General features: G+C 35.7%; 1 protein-coding gene across 2 annotated transcripts in view; it reads left to right on the forward strand.

The window, feature by feature from the left end:
* Nucleotides 1-17,504, forward strand: part of man1a2 (mannosidase, alpha, class 1A, member 2) — a 182,954-nt gene that overhangs the window by 126,907 nt on the left and 38,543 nt on the right. For both annotated transcript variants that reach the window (NM_001256622.1, XM_087266015.1), the window contains 1 exon segment: nucleotides 3,267-3,347. In NM_001256622.1, coding sequence (NP_001243551.1) covers nucleotides 3,267-3,347 — 81 coding nt within the window.

The raw sequence follows: 17,504 nt of genomic DNA on the forward strand, positions 1-17,504 counted from the left end.
CAAAATATCTTCCTTTGTTTCCCTCAGAAGAGCAAAACGCATCTCTCTCTCTCGTTCTCTCTCTTTTCTCTCCGCTTCTGTTGTGATGATGGATGAGGCTGCCTGCCATCAGCATTAATCGCAGCTGTTAAACCAAAAACTGAATTAATGGACCTTGGTCAGGGAACGGTCATATCTGAATTAATCTGGTGCACGTTCACTTTTGTCAAAATTAATAGACATGCTAAATGAATGCTAAGTGAAAGGGGTTGGTTAAAGCGTGTTCTTGTCTTATCAAATTAGTGTAAAACCTAATCGATATAAGACGCTTTAGCAGCGTTATGTTTAGAACTGGAAAACAGGCTTATATTTCATAATCGCTATACAAAAACAGGTGCTGTTTTTAGGTGCGCTGGATTATGGGATTGAGAGAGGGCTAAAACTATTTCGGGAGCTTGTACCAAACCATTGAACTTCTCTGTGTCTGGATTAGTTTTTGTAGGTGTAGGTGTGTGTGTGTATGTGTTTTGACAGTGAGTAGTTGCTACAGTAATTGCAAAGGTGATATCTCTCTCTCTCTCTTTGTTTTTGCATGTGTTTAAAGCTGAGTGATGGTAATTTTCTGTAAATAAAGGTTTAAATAAAGATGGATGTTTATGATACAAACACACACTTTCTCCTCTCCAGCATTTATTTCAGTCTCACTGGGAGATTATTGTATTACCTTTGATGTTGAATTGAAGTTCATTTGAGAGCATCTGTGATATATAGTAGATATTTTATGCACATTATTGAAGCTGATTAAATGTTTGTTTGAATTATATATAGCACAGCTGCTGGATTCTGGGAGTGAAAATTACATTTATTGTTAATTTTAAAGTTAATTGTTAAAGTTAATTTTAATTTTTTATTGTTAATCATTTCTGCCACGAAGACATTTTAATTTACTTCCAGTCCAAAAAAGGCAATTTATTTGAATATTTGATGCGTTGTGTTTTACCTCCATTACCATTTAAAATTTTGGTGTCGAATATTATAAAAATATCAGTAAATTCACACTTTTCTTCAGAAAAGGACGATTAAATTGCTAAAAAGTGAGAACAAAGACATGTGTAATGTTATGTAAGATTTGTTTAAAAATAAATGCTTTTTTCATGAACTTTTTATTCCTATAGAATCCTAAAACTTGCACTGATACAAAATAGTATTCTATTATTTTTTTAACACTGATAATAATAAATGTTTAAAAATGTTTCTTAAAAGAATCTTTAAGAGTTTGACTGGAAAACAAAAATTAGGTTTTTTAGAACACCATTGATGGTGTCAAAATATGTTAACAGTCCACAGTCAGAGGAATGCTGGAGGGGTTGCAGGAGTGTAGCTAATAATCACACATATATTTTGGGAATGTCCGATGTTACTGGCATTTTGGCAATGGGTAAAGATTGAGGTAATGAAAATTATGCAGTTAGATCTACCTTTTACTCCCGTTTTTCTTGCTTGAAGGGATACCCCAGGATATATATAATAAAAAAAACAGATATTTACTAAATTTACATTTATTAATAGCAAGAAATGTTATAACAATAAACTAGATGAAGCCACACCCTTCGAAAAAAGCACAGTGAACGGAAAAACTTGAATCAATATATAAAATGGAATTTACAGTTGAAGTCAGAATTATTAGCCCCCCGGTTTATTTTATGCCCAATTTTTTTTAATGGAGAGAATATTTTTTCAACACATTTCTAAACAAAATAGTTTTAATAACTTATTTCTAATAACTGACTTATTTTATCTTTGCCATGATGACAGTAAATAATATTTTCTTTGATATTTTTCAAGACACTTCTATACAGCTTAAAGTGACATTTATAGTCTTAACTAAGTTGGTTAAGTTAACTAGGCAGGTTAGGGTAATTAGGCAAATTATTGTATATTGATGGTTTGTTCTGTAGACTATCAAAAAAAAAAAAAAAAAAAGCTTAAAGGGGCTAATAATTTTGTACCTAAAATAGTTTTAAAAAATTAAAGACTGCTTTTATTCTAGCCGAAATAAAACTAATAAAATTTTTTTGTTTTTATTTACTGGTAGTGTTACTTCTTTTTATTATTACTATTATTTTCCTTTGTATATATATATATATATATATATATATATATATATATATATATATATATATATATATATATATATATATATATATATATATATATATATATATATATATGCATCACAAAGCATTTATTTAATTATATTTAATAATATATTTTTTTTTTGTCATGGCAAAGCTAAAGAAAATGAATATTTGTAACTATTTGAATAATACTATGATTTTAGGGCACTACAAAAGGTGCGCAAAAGTCCACATGAAGATCACTAAAACTGAACTGTGAAATTACACATAAGAGAGACGTAAATTCTTTAATGTTTTGAAATCATTCCAAGTTTAAATGTTTGAACGTTCGAAAGGAATGGGTTGTAGGGGGAATAACTAGGAAAAGAACACAACCAGGAATTATGCTTCTAACTACAGCTCTAGAGAAATAGTTGTAAACGTATAAGTTTGTTGGAAAGATGGATTTGGGAAACACCAAACAAACTGTTTATAACGATGGAACTTGCGACGTTAGTTGGCTAATGATGATTTTCGGAAACGCACTCCTGGGCGGGTTGTTTGATTTGAGGGGTGAAGTTTGCTCGCCCTAGCTCGACAATTGAAAATTGGTTGTTTTTTGTGCCACCTGGTGGGTATTACATAAAAAAAAGGTTTTTTTGTTTTGTTTTTTTTTTTAATGAAAAAGCAGCCTTGACACATTGCAGCATGATGTGTGAAGAAATGCACATTCTCAGTGGCCACATCTGTAATATTACTATTTCAAACAATTTAACTATTTTTGACTAAATGAAACTTTTATGAACATGAAATCTGAAATGTCTGATTGACCCCATATTTTAAGGTCTTGTACTGATTCCAGTAGATTTGTATTGATGTTATTGTATTCGATAATATCGTTTTCAATATTTCATGGGGTTACAAAGTTATTTTCTTATTGATTTTTTTAAAGTAAGCAGTCCTGACATGCACCCTTGTCTGCTTTTTTAAATCAAGCCATGAAATATCTCTTTGCTGGTGGCTTGGGTTTACTCTATTTGTTGAAGATTTTGTTGCAATCCCTTATGTGGTTAAAAAAACTATTTGAGAAAAATAGTTGTGGAAGCAAGGTCTCTGAGAAAATGGACAATCACTGCTGTGCTCTTCAATTTTTCCTTTCTATTTCTACAGAACGCAGAAGTATCTGTCTTTGAGGTCAACATCCGCTTCATTGGAGGCCTTCTGGCTGCGTACTACCTCTCTGGACAGGAGGTACGTTATCACTGTTTATTGATTTCTGCGGGTTTGTGTGTGTCTTCCCTGTCTGTGCCATTTAGTTATTCCAGATGATGGATATGTGCAGTGGCCGCCACCTAGATGAAGATCTGACCAGAGAGAGTTCATCTTAGGGCAGCGCTGTTGGCTCAGAGAACTAAGAATGGCTTTTTCAGGGGAAATAAACGCCCCTCTCGCAAGCCCATGTTAATTAACGCTTCCCTTCTGTCTTATCTGCCCATGGACTTTAATGGGCAAGGGCACAAATAGCCTGTCTCTCCACCCCCATTACTGGGCAGCGTATCTCTACCACTGCATATCGCAGGGTTCTCCTTCTTTTAGTCTGAAGGTGAAAATGCAAAGAAATTAAACTGCAGCCATGCGGCACGACCTCGCCACCGCTCCACACACTTCATTAGATGAGTTTAGATACTGGACGTGGAACGCGCCACACTTGCATACAAAGTCATTGTGCTTGTCTGTCCCCTGACTGCCTCTTTCTGTCCCCAGTGACCTTTTGTTCTGTTACTATGGTATTTTTTTTACATATGCAGTACAGCATGCACTGTCAAAAATATTCTTTAAAGTTTACAGTAAAAAAACTTGCAGAGACATTCGAAATTTGGAGATAACATTTAGAATATATTTATATAGAATATATTTGAGCAATGTTAATACACCAAGTATTAACATTTACATATGAAGTAATACGATTTGTTTTAATTCAGGGATCGGTTTAATTCAGCTCAAAGGCAATATTTATAAATTGAAATAGCGCTTATTGTGCAAAATTAACATTTGGAAGCTGTTTGGACATAAATTTGTGTAGGTATAGTGTGGTTACAGTAATATTAAAGTGATACAAACTCAGTAAGTCTCTTTTTTTTTTTTTTTTTCCTAACGTTAAAATTGGTGATGTAGCAGGTTTTTTTTCTCCGCCCACAGATATAGATAGACAGGCATGTATTACCAATAGTCTTGGTATTACCAATAGCTAATAGTCTCAGTATTAGTGTGTTTAAACGTCCACAAGACAGGATTTGCAAAAAAACTGGGATTAAAAGATCTGTTTCAACTCTCTGTGATCAGCCTACATTTAAGGAAGCAGTAAGTGGTAAATTTTGTATTTTTATAGCATTTTGTACTATATTTTATGTCATTCATAATCACTGGAATCAGCACAGCTGCATAGTGTAAACAAATGTAAACAAGGTCGCTTCAATCACACTACAGGAGTCCTGGAAAAATCTGGTTTTGTAAAGTAAATAAGCTTTAATGGATGTCTATACAGCAGCAGATTTACATGTTTGGTGGGCATCCTGTCAAATTTTCCATGAGTAGACAGGCAAAAATGGCACAACGTGTTAAATGTGTGTCTGCGCGAAAATTGTAATGGCATTCGTGTGTGGCTCATTAATCTTACTGTGGTATTTTTTAATAGTTGTTTCATCATGTCTGATAATAACATTTTGTGTGTTTATCCTGACATCTGACCATGATTATCCTTCTATGAAACTAAGTGTCCCAAGAATGGATGGGGAAAACCAGCTCATTTTCATTTAAAGGCCCAGGCGCAAAAACAGCTACAATTCTCTCCGACCCAAAAATAGTCCATTTCAACAGGATATAATAAATGACCTGATAGGTATTTTGACCTGAATCTTCTCAGACACATTCTGGGGACACTGTTAAAAGGCCACTATTGAAGCCCTTTCAAAGGGGGATATTGAAAGAATTGACTATTTACAATCAAACAAACAAATTCACCCAGACACCTAACAGACACATACACATGCACATTTACAGAAAATGCAGAACAAAAGAAAGTGAGGAAAGGAAGAATTTAAGAGAGTAAAGTAAAGTAAATACAAACTTTGAGAGCAAACCAAGTGAACCAACAGTAATCATTTGGCCCTTTTATAGTTTTTTAGGAAGACATTCATATCATATGTCTTAGTTTATGCACCAGTTCAGCATTAATATAAAGGCATTACATGCATTACATACATAACATACATTTTTGTTTGTTGTGAGGAATCTCTGCTGTGTTCTTTGTGAAGCTGTGTTTTAAAGTGGGTTTGCTGGTAGTCTGTTCTTCACTGGAGAGACGTCTCAGAAGGTCAATCAGATGGAGCAGAGTGTTGTAGTTCAACTTAGAGGCATGAAAAGAATATAGTTGTGTTGTTTTTTCAGCACAACTTGACTTTAGCTGGACTTTACAGAAAGAAAAAAGTAAATTGAGATGGGAAGGTTGATGCTGTCCAATCTCATACCATTATCAGACTCAACTGCTCAGAGTGTAGCTGTTGAATTGTAGTGTGTTGGATATTTAAATTATCTGATGGTTCTGGCCTCAAGGAGAGCTTGAGGTATTGTCCTTGGTTTGGAATGTGGCGAATCAGCATGTTAATTCTTAGTCCCATGAGCTTCCTACATATGGCTTTCAGGAGGGTACAGTTTAAACATCATCTCTTAACTCTGAATATGATGCTTTTTTACATGTTTGATTGAAAATTTGTTTCCTTTTACTGATTTGGATTTTTGGTTCTCTGATCAAAGTGGTTCTTGATCAAAGCAGTTTTGATTATTGATGTCCGCATCACTCAGGCCTGTACAGCATTATACCTTTGTAATACACAGACAAAAACACCACCAAAAGCAGGTGATGATCAGTGAAACATATGATGAAACAAAGCTTAGCTCAAACAGATTTTCCACAAGCAGAAACAGACTAAATTATTGAAGATGCTACTAAACTCCTAACACAATCGTGGTAACACACATAACACTAAAATAATTCAGTAAATATTATTTATCAACATTGGATATAACATTAAACACGAATGTAGGAATATCTCATGAGGAAAAAGCTCAAAAGAACTATAGCAATGTCAGCAACATGGAAAGGATACTTACTTTATGAATGTTACAGACAAGAGAGGCTCAAGTTTACCAGTGTTTCTTGTACTGCCGCTGGCAAACATCGATTGGATTAAATGAGTTTTACCAATCTTTAAATTACATCTGGATTAGCCGGGCATTTATATCTATTTATGGCATCTAGTCAGTAAAAAGTATGCTGTGCATGGTTATTTTTTAAATAACCATGCACAGGTTATTTAAAAAATAAAAAGAAACTTATGCAAAAAACTTATGCAATTTCAGCTGTGACTAAAACTTAAAAAAAAAATGTATGCAATTTCAGCTGTGACTAAATACATTCTTTTGGTCATAGCATCCACATGCTGAACAGAAATGTGTGATTGGTTATTATTCTCTACCTTGTCAATAATTAAATATCCTGTTCAAGTTGTGTTTGCAATGGAGGTTCGGTTTGATCAACTAATTGTTTCAGTGGTTTAGTTCTTCCTCCAGAGCTTTAGATATGGTAATTGTTTTGCAGTAATTGATGGACCAATCAAAACAGTTTGGGCCATTTGGCCTATCAGAGTGGAGAGGCTCTACTATTGTTAATTTTGACAAAAAAAAATTATTTAGTTTTAGTCTTAGTCCTTTGACTAAAATTCCACTTTAGTTTAGTCTAGTTTTAGTCTTCTGAATCAGTTTTGTTTTAGCCTAGTTTTGGTCAACTGAATTTCAGAAGATTTTATTAAACTAAATTTACTGTAGATTTGTTTAACAAACTGTTGTTGATGGTGCTTTATTGTATAGAACTGATTAAATAAGTAGATTAAAGACATGTGACTGGCAAATGGTAATGTGTTGTCTTGTAAAATGTGCTCTTAGTCCCATGGCTCTGTTAACTCACACATAGAGGAATTCTGAAGTGAAAATGTACGTAAAAAATACAATTGCACTTTACTTCAAGGCAGTTTTGTTAGAATTTGACTCCCTAATAAGCTAATTGTAGCACTACAGTATCATTACATCCTTATGGACGTAAAAAAATAATCACATCACAGAATGATGTCCTGAATAATGCAGTTTTTGTTTTGTGGTAGAGGTACACTGTAAATAGCTGTTGTCATGACGATCGCGGTAGAAGACAGTGTGGGTGAACCTAGCGCGAGTTAGATTAGGGATAACGTTAGCTAAATTGTAGCCGCAGCTAAAATGAAACACAAATGAAAATGTCAGTATATTTTTATTATAGGTGTAGTCATCGTCACTATTTAATTTAGTTTTTGTCTAGTTTTCATAGGTAAAAACTTAATCGTCACAAAATTATGACAAATTTTTTTTTGTCAATGAAATAAACACTACTCTCTAAACATTTTTTTCTGCTGCATATTCAAACTACTGATATAAAATAAGTTTAATCAACACAATTCTTCAACTTATTTTTAATCTTCTTAAATTTGTGAAAACAATTAAGTTAGTTAACTTGATCAATTTGTGTTGGGACAAAAGAAAATAATTGTGTTGAACCCAGCCATTTTTTTAATGTGTAGAAGTGTTTAGATTGGGTGAAACTTGAGTGATTATCAGATTTGGTAAAACCAAACTATTTAAAAATTTGTTTTTTATTTAGTTCATGAATGTAAAATTCATAAAGAAGTTTCACTGTTTCACAGAGGTATCCATGCTCTCCTGTAACATAGATTTTATGATGCACCTTTCCCTATTGACAACCATTCAAATGCCATTTCGAAATCACTGGGTGCCCATGAGCAGAGATGACACATTTGAAATTGCTTTCTTCCAGGGGATCATGCAGCAGCCCGGCAGATGCTACTGAGATGTATAGGAGAACTAATGAATAACTTTCTTGAGGTATTTTACTTGGTGCAGGCAGGGAGTCTCTATGAATGTGTCCCCCATATGCAGTGGAGCAGATGCTAGAAGCAGTAACTGAAGGCAAAGTGTCATACATAGAAAGCCATTCCTCTTTAATACAAATTTTTTGATGAGCCACGATGGAGCGAGCCGCTTGGGGTGGAGGGAATGAAAGCGAGGCATGTGTGTTTCTAGAGAGAGGAGTCCGATCTAAAGACGAGCGAAGACTCTGTGCTTATATCCACTCTGGAGGTTATCTCTTCTATGCCAGACCACATCCTCCATCTCACCCTCTTGCTCCATCTCTCTCTCTCTCTCTCTCTCTCTCTCTCTCTCTCTCTCTCTCTCTCTCTCTCTCTCTCTCTCTCTCTCTCTCTCTCTCTCTCTCTCTCTCTCTCTCTTCCTCTCTCTCCCCCCCAGCCTGTCAACCGCTCCAGCAGAGCCCCTGTGCAGTGATGGATGATGTTTATTCTGCTGTCCCTCTGTCCTCTCTTTCACAGTCTTTTGGTCCTCTTGGTTTTTCTTTTATCCTTTTCTTTCATCTCTCCTCCCTTGTTCTTCAACTCCCCATCACCCTTGCATCTTTCGTAAGTGTTGATATACAATGGCAGCGAGGAGATGAATATAGATCCAAAGTAACAAGTGGCCAGGGTTTGGATGGTTGGCTTGGTATGCTGTGTTTGTACGATACACTAAAGCCCACATCTGCATCTTCATTGATAGCCATTCAAAAGATGTTTTTAGTAAATGTTTAACTTAGGCTTGATGAAAATGTGGGAAATATGGCGCAAAATCTTTTTTTGTTTCACTCAAATAAAAGAAATATAATTAAAGAGACATGAGCTGTACTTATCTACATTTTACAAACTAATGGATAAAACCTTGTTGTTGAAGGATAGTGGCAAAGTATAAGGATTTAAAATGCCAGTTAATTTGTATTTTGGTACTGCACTGTGTTCCTTAAATAGTCTTTGAATGTGTCATCTAATTGCCCTTCTAAAAATGCCTGACAAGATTTTTGGTATATAAACTATTCTTTAACTAAATTACATTTTAGTGAATGGCTAATATACAATAAAGAGACTCTTAAACTTGATTATTAAAATGTTACAAAATGTGTGCAATGGTAAAGTGTAAATACTGAACAATCGAAGCTAACTTTGAGGTGCCAATAATATTGATACAGTAAACCTCAAACTCTGTAAACAAAATAAATTATTATAATCAAATCTGAGCTTTCATGCAAGGGAACCTACCATCATTATTCAAATTCATACTGCAACATTACAAATTGTGATTGTGATAATGGCTATATTACCCCTATGCTAAAAATATCTTTCCGGTGGGGAGCTAGGGGCTGGGATGCACTAGAAAAGAAACCAAAAAGCTACTCTGGTCACATCCTTATATTTAATTACAATCTCCTCACTGCTGCTAGCCACCACACTCATTTTCACGGGTTGTTATTCTGACCTGAAGTGTTCAAGCGTGAGTGCGTGGTTTCGGTTTCCTTCACCAATTTCAATGCGCTTTGTGCTCACGCTCGCTGTGCCCTCTCCCCTGTCAACTTTTCTCAAAGGATGACAAATGAACAAACCATTACTGCGGTTTCGATACAAGTTTATGATAAAAAGTAAAAAGCACGGCAGTGTTAGGATGTGCTGTGTTTGTCTGAGGTAATTAGTCTGCCGTTATTACTGAAATATGTATATTCCATACAAAGTATGAAGGAGATTGGTTTGTTTTACTTTTATGAATCGCGGTGAGCTCATGGCATTTTGAAAATTTCAGATGTATTCAACTATGATACTTGGAAAAAACGCACGCATAACGTGTGTGCTGCTTGCACAACATGTGTGCATCGCTAATTTGCGCTTCATGCAAGTCGCGCGCCTCCATTGGAAATGACAAACTTGCACCCCAAGCTTATTGGCATTGCTTTCAAGGTACGCGCTGAGCAGCCACATTTTAATAAAACTATAGCCTTCATACCAAAACTACAAACCTTTTTTTTATAATTTTTTTTTTTATAATTATATTGACAATAGTGTTTGGTCAATAAATACCGATTATATCGCTCAGACTTGATGTAAAGCACTCCAGTATGATGATCAGCCTCAAAGAAAACATGGGCACTCAAAAAACTGAAACGACAATAGGCAATGTGTGTAACCGAACCAGTGCAGTTCTTTAAAGATAACCCTGAATATTATGCACAACCGATGAGCCAGAAACGATGATAATGAGTATTAATGGGACTTGTAATACATTGAGCAGCTTTACTTTGCTGTTTGTTATTTTGCTCCAATTTACTGCCAAATGTTCAGTCTCTTACCTTTTACCTCTGAATGAAGAGAGTTTAATAGAGCAGTCCACTCAGCAGCCTGTCTTCATTATCTAGGAGATGACTGATGATGGAAAGCAGGCCATTTCCATTTTCTTTCTTTCCGAAATTTGCTAGTGTTTTTCTTATATTTCTTTTTTTCTAGTACACTTGTTATGACCTAAAATAAAGGCCATCGGTATAGAACGGGGTCATGGGCAACACTAGAGGGCATTGTCATGCCGCCATCATGATATTTCAGCGGCCAGAGATAGCAGAACAGAATTGGCTGCTTGCGTGAAGATGACCCACATCACAGACACAGCTAGCTTATTATCAGCAGCCGTAGTTGATTATGTCTCTGATGGATGTGGCCATCAAATGCTCCAGTTTGATCGTGAAGCAGTGATCATTATCACAGACATTTTTGTTGAGCACATGAACCGTCACTCCATCACTTGCTCTCTTTAATCTGTAGCTCATCACTACACCTGGCTCCATGTAACATTGTTGGCTGACTACTCTAGATATTTAGAATGCTAGATATTGTGTTTTTGTTTGAGATTAGCGGGCAACTCGTCAGTGAGACTCTGAGGTCTCTCTTTGAGACTGAGTTGTTGATTAGTTCACACATAAAGATTGCAAAACACCAATGGCCTGTCGAATTTTCCCGTTACAGTCTGACCCATGATTCAGGCTTAAAGTCCAGTAGTTGGCATAAGGCAGTTATGCACTTTGATGGCGTTTTGCCCTTCACTAAGATTGGAAGTTGTTTTTATACTGTTAAAATGTACCATATGTATAATTTGGCAGTTGAGGTAGAAAATAATACTACATTACTGTACTGTATAGTACTATGTACTCTATGGCCTGCTTTTACAGATAAAGCTTGGATTAATCCAGGACTTGATTAAATCAGGCTTTTTAATAAGTTTTTGTGTTTTAGAAACCATATATAGAGAGTGATATATTGTTCTGTGCAACAGCCACCTGTTAGGTTTGTGCTGCCGGTGTGAAAAGCAAACGCCTGCGCGCTGCTTTTGAGGTAGAGGTGTTGACTCTACCACTGCGCGCACATTGCTTCAGCTCTGTTTGCGCGTACATGTGAAAGACTCCCGGGGTTTTCCACATCCATCATGGTCTGGATCATTTTGTGTGTGTGCTGCTTTATTTCTGGATTCAATTAATGATCGTTATATCATGGATCGAGCGATGACATGCAGAGAATCAGAACAGATCGAATAGACACACCAAGCTGTGACCACACGTGCAGTCCATAGTTTTTGTTTTTTATCATCAAAACATACTGTTTCGGCCATGTTGTTTTAGTGATAAAAATCTTTCGGCCGAATATTCGGTGCATTTCTACTAATTACTTACGCCTTGGGTGGTAAAATTCAGCAAAGTGTACCTCCAACCCTAATCAAACACACCTGCCTATAGCTTTCTAATGATCTTGAAGACATTGCTTTGCATGTTCAGGTGTGTTTGATTAGTGTTGGAGCAAAACTGTGCAGAACCCTCCAGGACCAAGTTTGCCCAGTTTGCTTCTTGTTAAATAACAATAAGTATTTTTTAAAAAGGCTGGAAACCTGTATCCTTTGGCTTCCTCTGTATTTGTTTTTCCTACTGTGGAGCTCTGTGGTTACAGGTTTCAAACATTGTTCAAAAAAATCTTCCTCTGTGTTAGTCAGATAAAGGAAATTCTTAAAGGTATGCAACCACTCCAACTTGAGCAAATTAAGAAATTTTCATTTTTAGGTAAACTATCACTTTAAGATGGTCATAAAAACATTTAGTCTAGGACCTCAAGCCTCATTTGTGAAACTGGGGATATCTTACATAATAGACACTTCTTGCTGTTTTTTAAAAACTAAAAAATACAGATTCACTGTTTATTTATAAGTTTTATCAATTATTTTTAGGCAAATTGGTCTTGAATTTGTATTTCTTTTATTTAAAAAAAAATACATTTTTTAAGGCCATTTGATACTTTATATGAAGACAAGCAAATAGAAACACTGGTCATAAAAACGATGGGCTCAATAACAGTTCTGAATAATTCCTTTCTAAATGCTTCTTGGAATGTTTATTTTTATGGGCTTTTCAGCGGTTAAGACCCTCAAAACATTTTTCTGGTACCTCACTGGCAAGCCAGCAATTTTGGATGACTTGCTTTCAGGTCTCACAACTAACAAGCAATTTTCCAATGGGTCTGCACAGCACTTTTCTTCTTTTTAAAAGACAAATCCTGAGATGTATATTTAAAGCTTTCTCTCTTTCAGATGCTGAGACATTTTTGGCAGTCCTTTATAAGATGTTTCAATTACAACATTTCAGACAGCCCAATTACTGTATGAATCAGTAGATATCTCCAAACACCGAGCTGACAGAGGTTTTATTTCTTAGCGTTACTTCAAGCCAAATGGGATCATAGGCTGTAAGCGAACAACAGGCAAATATTTGTTCTTTCTCTTGATTTGCACATAAATTACAGGCGAGATGGTGTGAGGAAATGCTGTTTGCTCCAGGCATTATGCGTCCGTTAGTTTTCTCCCATCAGTCTCTGTGTTGATGTGCACTGTCCTGTGGTTGTATATCCTTCAAAGCGCTGGAGAATATGCGGTGTCACATTAGGGAGCAGCACACTCTTCTGTTGTCAAACACTGATCTCATCAAAGACAGAACAGAACCGCAGCCTCGGGCCCCGCGGAGCCAAGATAAGGACAGAGATTTAAGGAGGGATTTGACGGATGAGAAAATGTTTGTCAACCATTCATCTGCGTGTTTGATGTGCTGCAGACTTTGGTCAGACCGTCAACCATCAAATGTCCTCTTGGAATACAAATAACGTCCTTTCTAGACTGGGATTTTTTTTTTACATGTCTGCTTTTCCTGCAGATTTCCTACAATCATGACCATTTAAACACATAATTAGTAAAATTATAAATGTAGCTATTACTTTCATAATAGATAATATTTTTGTGTGTTTTTATAGATGCATCATATTGTTATGCTTGATTTTAAATAACCATAAATGGAGGTATGTATAATTTCGAGCATGGGCTTCATGGAAAGTGTAACCTGTAGTTTTATGAGCTGTTAAGTTAACATTATTGAGCACCTAACAAGTAGTTATATAAAGGTTTGTTGGCATTGTACAGCTAGACCACCGGTGCTAGTGTTTGTTTTGACATCCCAGCTGCGGTTTTGTTTGCCACTCATCAGTGTAAAATGAGACACACCGTATGCTGGGCCAGCTGAGAACTGAAGCAAAATAATTGGTCAGTCTTTTTCACAAAAAAGAAATGTCCAGGTGTTATTTAATCTCTAAATCGAAAGAAAGAGGACAAATAGATTCTGTGCTATGAGGTTATGAATTGAGTTTTTCATAATAGTGCATTTCCCTAATATCTCATTACTGTAATGTTCTCATTAACGGTAATGTGTAAGAAGTTGTTTAATATTATGCATAATGGAAATGACTGCTTTTATGCTGATTAGGAAATCATTAAAAACAAAAACTTTTTTGATAATAAGAATCTAATTGGATTCACCATTAAAAATAATAACAATTGCAAAGAAACAGAAATATTTTTAATTAATTAATTTAATGAAGATTTGGGGACTTGTGCTTATTTTTTTCAGTGTTTTAATGCAAGTAAAACATACTATTCATTTCAAAAGTTAAATGGGTAAAATGCATTATATGCTTACTATGCAATGGGTCTGAAGGGCTTTCATATACACACAAAGCATATTTTTTGGTGCAAGCTCTGATATTTTGAATTGTTTAAATATTTTATGGGGGGTTGGGGGGGGTCTAAATATGGGCACAAATTGTCCATCATTATTAAGGCCAATCTGTGTTTTATGTACATGCATATTAAAATACATAAAATAATAAGTAATTATACTGCATTTTATTATTTAAAATAATTTAAATACATAATGGGTACATCCTAGTGGTTTGAAGTATGGCAGCAACTATAGAATTGTTTTTTATAATACCTAAAATATTAAGTATTTACAGAATGCAGCATTGTATTAATTAAACTAAACAAAATGGCTAGGTAAATCCTACTCTCTATAAAATGCTGGGCTGGAAAATGACCCAAGCCTAACCCAGGTGCTGGGTAGCTATAGGACCGAACATGCTGTGTTTTTTTTTTTGGCCCAATTGCTGGGTTTACTCATTTGTACCAGAACGTTCGGACTTTTCAGTGGTTCCCAACTTATTTTTGCCTGAGACCCCCTTTCCCCCCGCAAAATATTGTAAGGCCTCCCTCAACATTTAATGTTATCATCGCTCCTGTAAGTTTGCAATATGAAAAAAAAAATTATTAGTCGTTTTCAAATGTTTTATTAATTTGGATGGCGTCATGCATCTGTTCGCAATATCTGCATCTTTTGTGCTGATAATGCACTGTGGCTGGGTCAGGGCTCTTTGCTTCGAGAAAATTGAATAAAATCCATAGTTCAGGTAACTATCTTGATATTTCCTGCATTTCATGTTTCCAGTATTGCTAGCGCTGCAACCAAAAATGTTTGGAGCTTCCTCACCTGGGTCCAGTATGCTTGGGTCATTACTATTAGCTGCTGAAGGCGAATCAGTGAGGGTCAGTCTTTTTTGTTGAGGACAAATTACAAATTTGTCCATTTTTTTTTTTAGGTCAGCCGGGGGATAATTTGAACTAAGGCAACATGATTGTTCTCCTGATTTGTCCACTGCTAAAAATTTGTAAAAATATGACTCGACTCCCCACAGAGCTCGCTGAGGCCCCCTTGTGGGCCAGGACCCTCCTGTTGTGAACCGCTGGTTTATTTGACCCAACCAGTGGGTTGGGTTAACCAAGTTGCTGGGTTAAACATTTGGTTATTATTAACTTAAACATTTGGTTATTTGTTGTCTCATTCCTTGCTAACTTTATTTTTACAAATATTATTAAATAACAATAACAAATAAATACAAAATATGTATTTTTTAACTACACAATACAAAATGCTGCAGTAAAAACAAATGAATTAGATTTCACACTTTTCTATTTTTGACTGGCTTCAACTGTCACACATTTCATCCACCTCATACTTATTGCCACCAAACATTGTGCCATAAAAATGAGGCCAGACAAAGAGTCCTGCAGCAAACAATAAATGTGACAAAAAATTTTAATTACAGTCAGAAAAAACTGTTGCTCAAATTTCATATACCTGGGAGAAATTCCCAGCTCTGGGGTGTCATTGCCTCATCAGTAATGTCTCGTTGGTCTTAGTATCTTGTTGTCTTTCCACCGTGTTGGTCCCCATCTGTTAATAACACATTTAGTCTTGTAATAAAATACCAATTATCAGTATGATCAGAATGACAATTAATTAGTATTTTGAGGCTGTCCTATGACCTTTTATGTAGGTAGACTTTTAAAAATGTCAGAATATGATTTTTGTTCCAAATATGGCTGACAAGATTTTTGTTGATACACAGGCAATTGTGACAGTGAATGAGGTTTCAGTGGCTGTATTTATTTATTATAGTCGTTATTCTTTGCTTAAAATAAAGATTCATAATGTGTTTTAATTTTTAACTTTTCATCTTTGAGCTATAAACAAAACTAGAATTATTTAAATATGTTTTTAAGGGTGAAATATGCCTGTCACTGGTTCGTTAAAGAACAAAATAAATGCAGCTTTTTTCCTAAACACAGTCAAGTTAATGAGTTTTAGGATATCTTCAGAAAGCTCCATCATGCTGTATGTGATTCAATCCAGAGAAAAGAAAAAGCTTCTTTAATTACCGTAACTCTCTTTCTGCCACCTTGTGTATTTCTTTTTTTTATTATTTATTTAGAGTCTCTAAGCTTTGTATTTCTTACATTTTCTCCTCAGAAGCCTTACAGATTATTTATAAACCAGAAAGAATCATTTTCAAATAAAGGCAGAAAATGTTTTTGAAATGGAAATGCAGAAACATACCGACTGTCCTTATTTGCTTTGAGGAGATGAGGAGCCTTTGACTAAATGCGCATAAACATCCTCTCCGACGATAGCCTAATTTCTTCATTAGACAGCGTCCCGGATGCTGATTGGCTGCGCTTGCATCAGTTTGCCCTGTGTTTGTGTCAGCTTTGATTGGCAGTTCTGGATAGAATAAACACCAGGCAGAAGGTTTGTTATAAAAGCCGGCGGATGCACAAATAAACAGAAACCCTGAGGGCAGAAATTAACCCCTGAACCCCAGTGGAACTCAAATACATTCATCCATTTTTAGCGTGTTCTCTATAAATGTCTACTGGAACCATATAAATGCATTAAGGAACATCTCAGGCCAAGGGCTCCACAGTGTGTTTGTGTACGGAGAGCAGAAGCTGTATCATGGGGAATGTCCACGCTCATATCCTCATATGTGTAATAACAGGATCATCTCTGGCTCTTATGATCCGCATCAACCAGATTAGGCTTCAGCGCCGGAATCTGCATTCTGGGAATTATACAAACACACACACTCTCTCACAAACACAGGCGCTCCAACTAGTAATCCCGAGGGAAGTGCTCATTCAGCCCAAATTAGCTCCTCTCTCTGTCTTCTGCATTTCTCTCTCTCCCTCTCTCTCTCTCTGTCTGTCTCTCTCTCTCTCTCTCTCTCTCTCTCTCTCCTGTTCTTGTTCTTCACTTTCTTCATCTTCTGAGTGTTGGTTTGCACCTGGTGTGAATAGCACGCATAGTGTGACTAATTGCACTCCAATAGTCTACTAAAACCAAGCATGGAAAATGTGAACTGAACGCCAACAACCCAAATTTGAGGCCAACTTGAGACATTTTTTATAAATCTAACACCTACTTTTCTGTTCGTCAAATGATGTCATTGTAACTTTACACAGTTTAGAAAGTATCACTTTCATTCAGAAAAGGTGGATAATGTGACCAGTAAAAAATAAACCGTAAAAGTGACAAGAAAACATCATGTATAAAAATTAAATGTTTTTTGTCCATATTAGTGCTTGGCTCTTTGGTTTGGTTCATAGCTAATGTAATGCTTTACTTTATAATTTGGTACTATAATTGTTTCTCATGGTTCAGTAAAAACATGCCAAACAAAA

The sequence above is a fragment of the Danio rerio genome, chromosome 9 (assembly GCF_052040795.2).
Source record: "Danio rerio strain M-AB ecotype USA chromosome 9, GRCz13ab, whole genome shotgun sequence".
In the NCBI taxonomy this organism is placed as follows: Eukaryota; Metazoa; Chordata; class Actinopteri; order Cypriniformes; family Danionidae; genus Danio; species Danio rerio.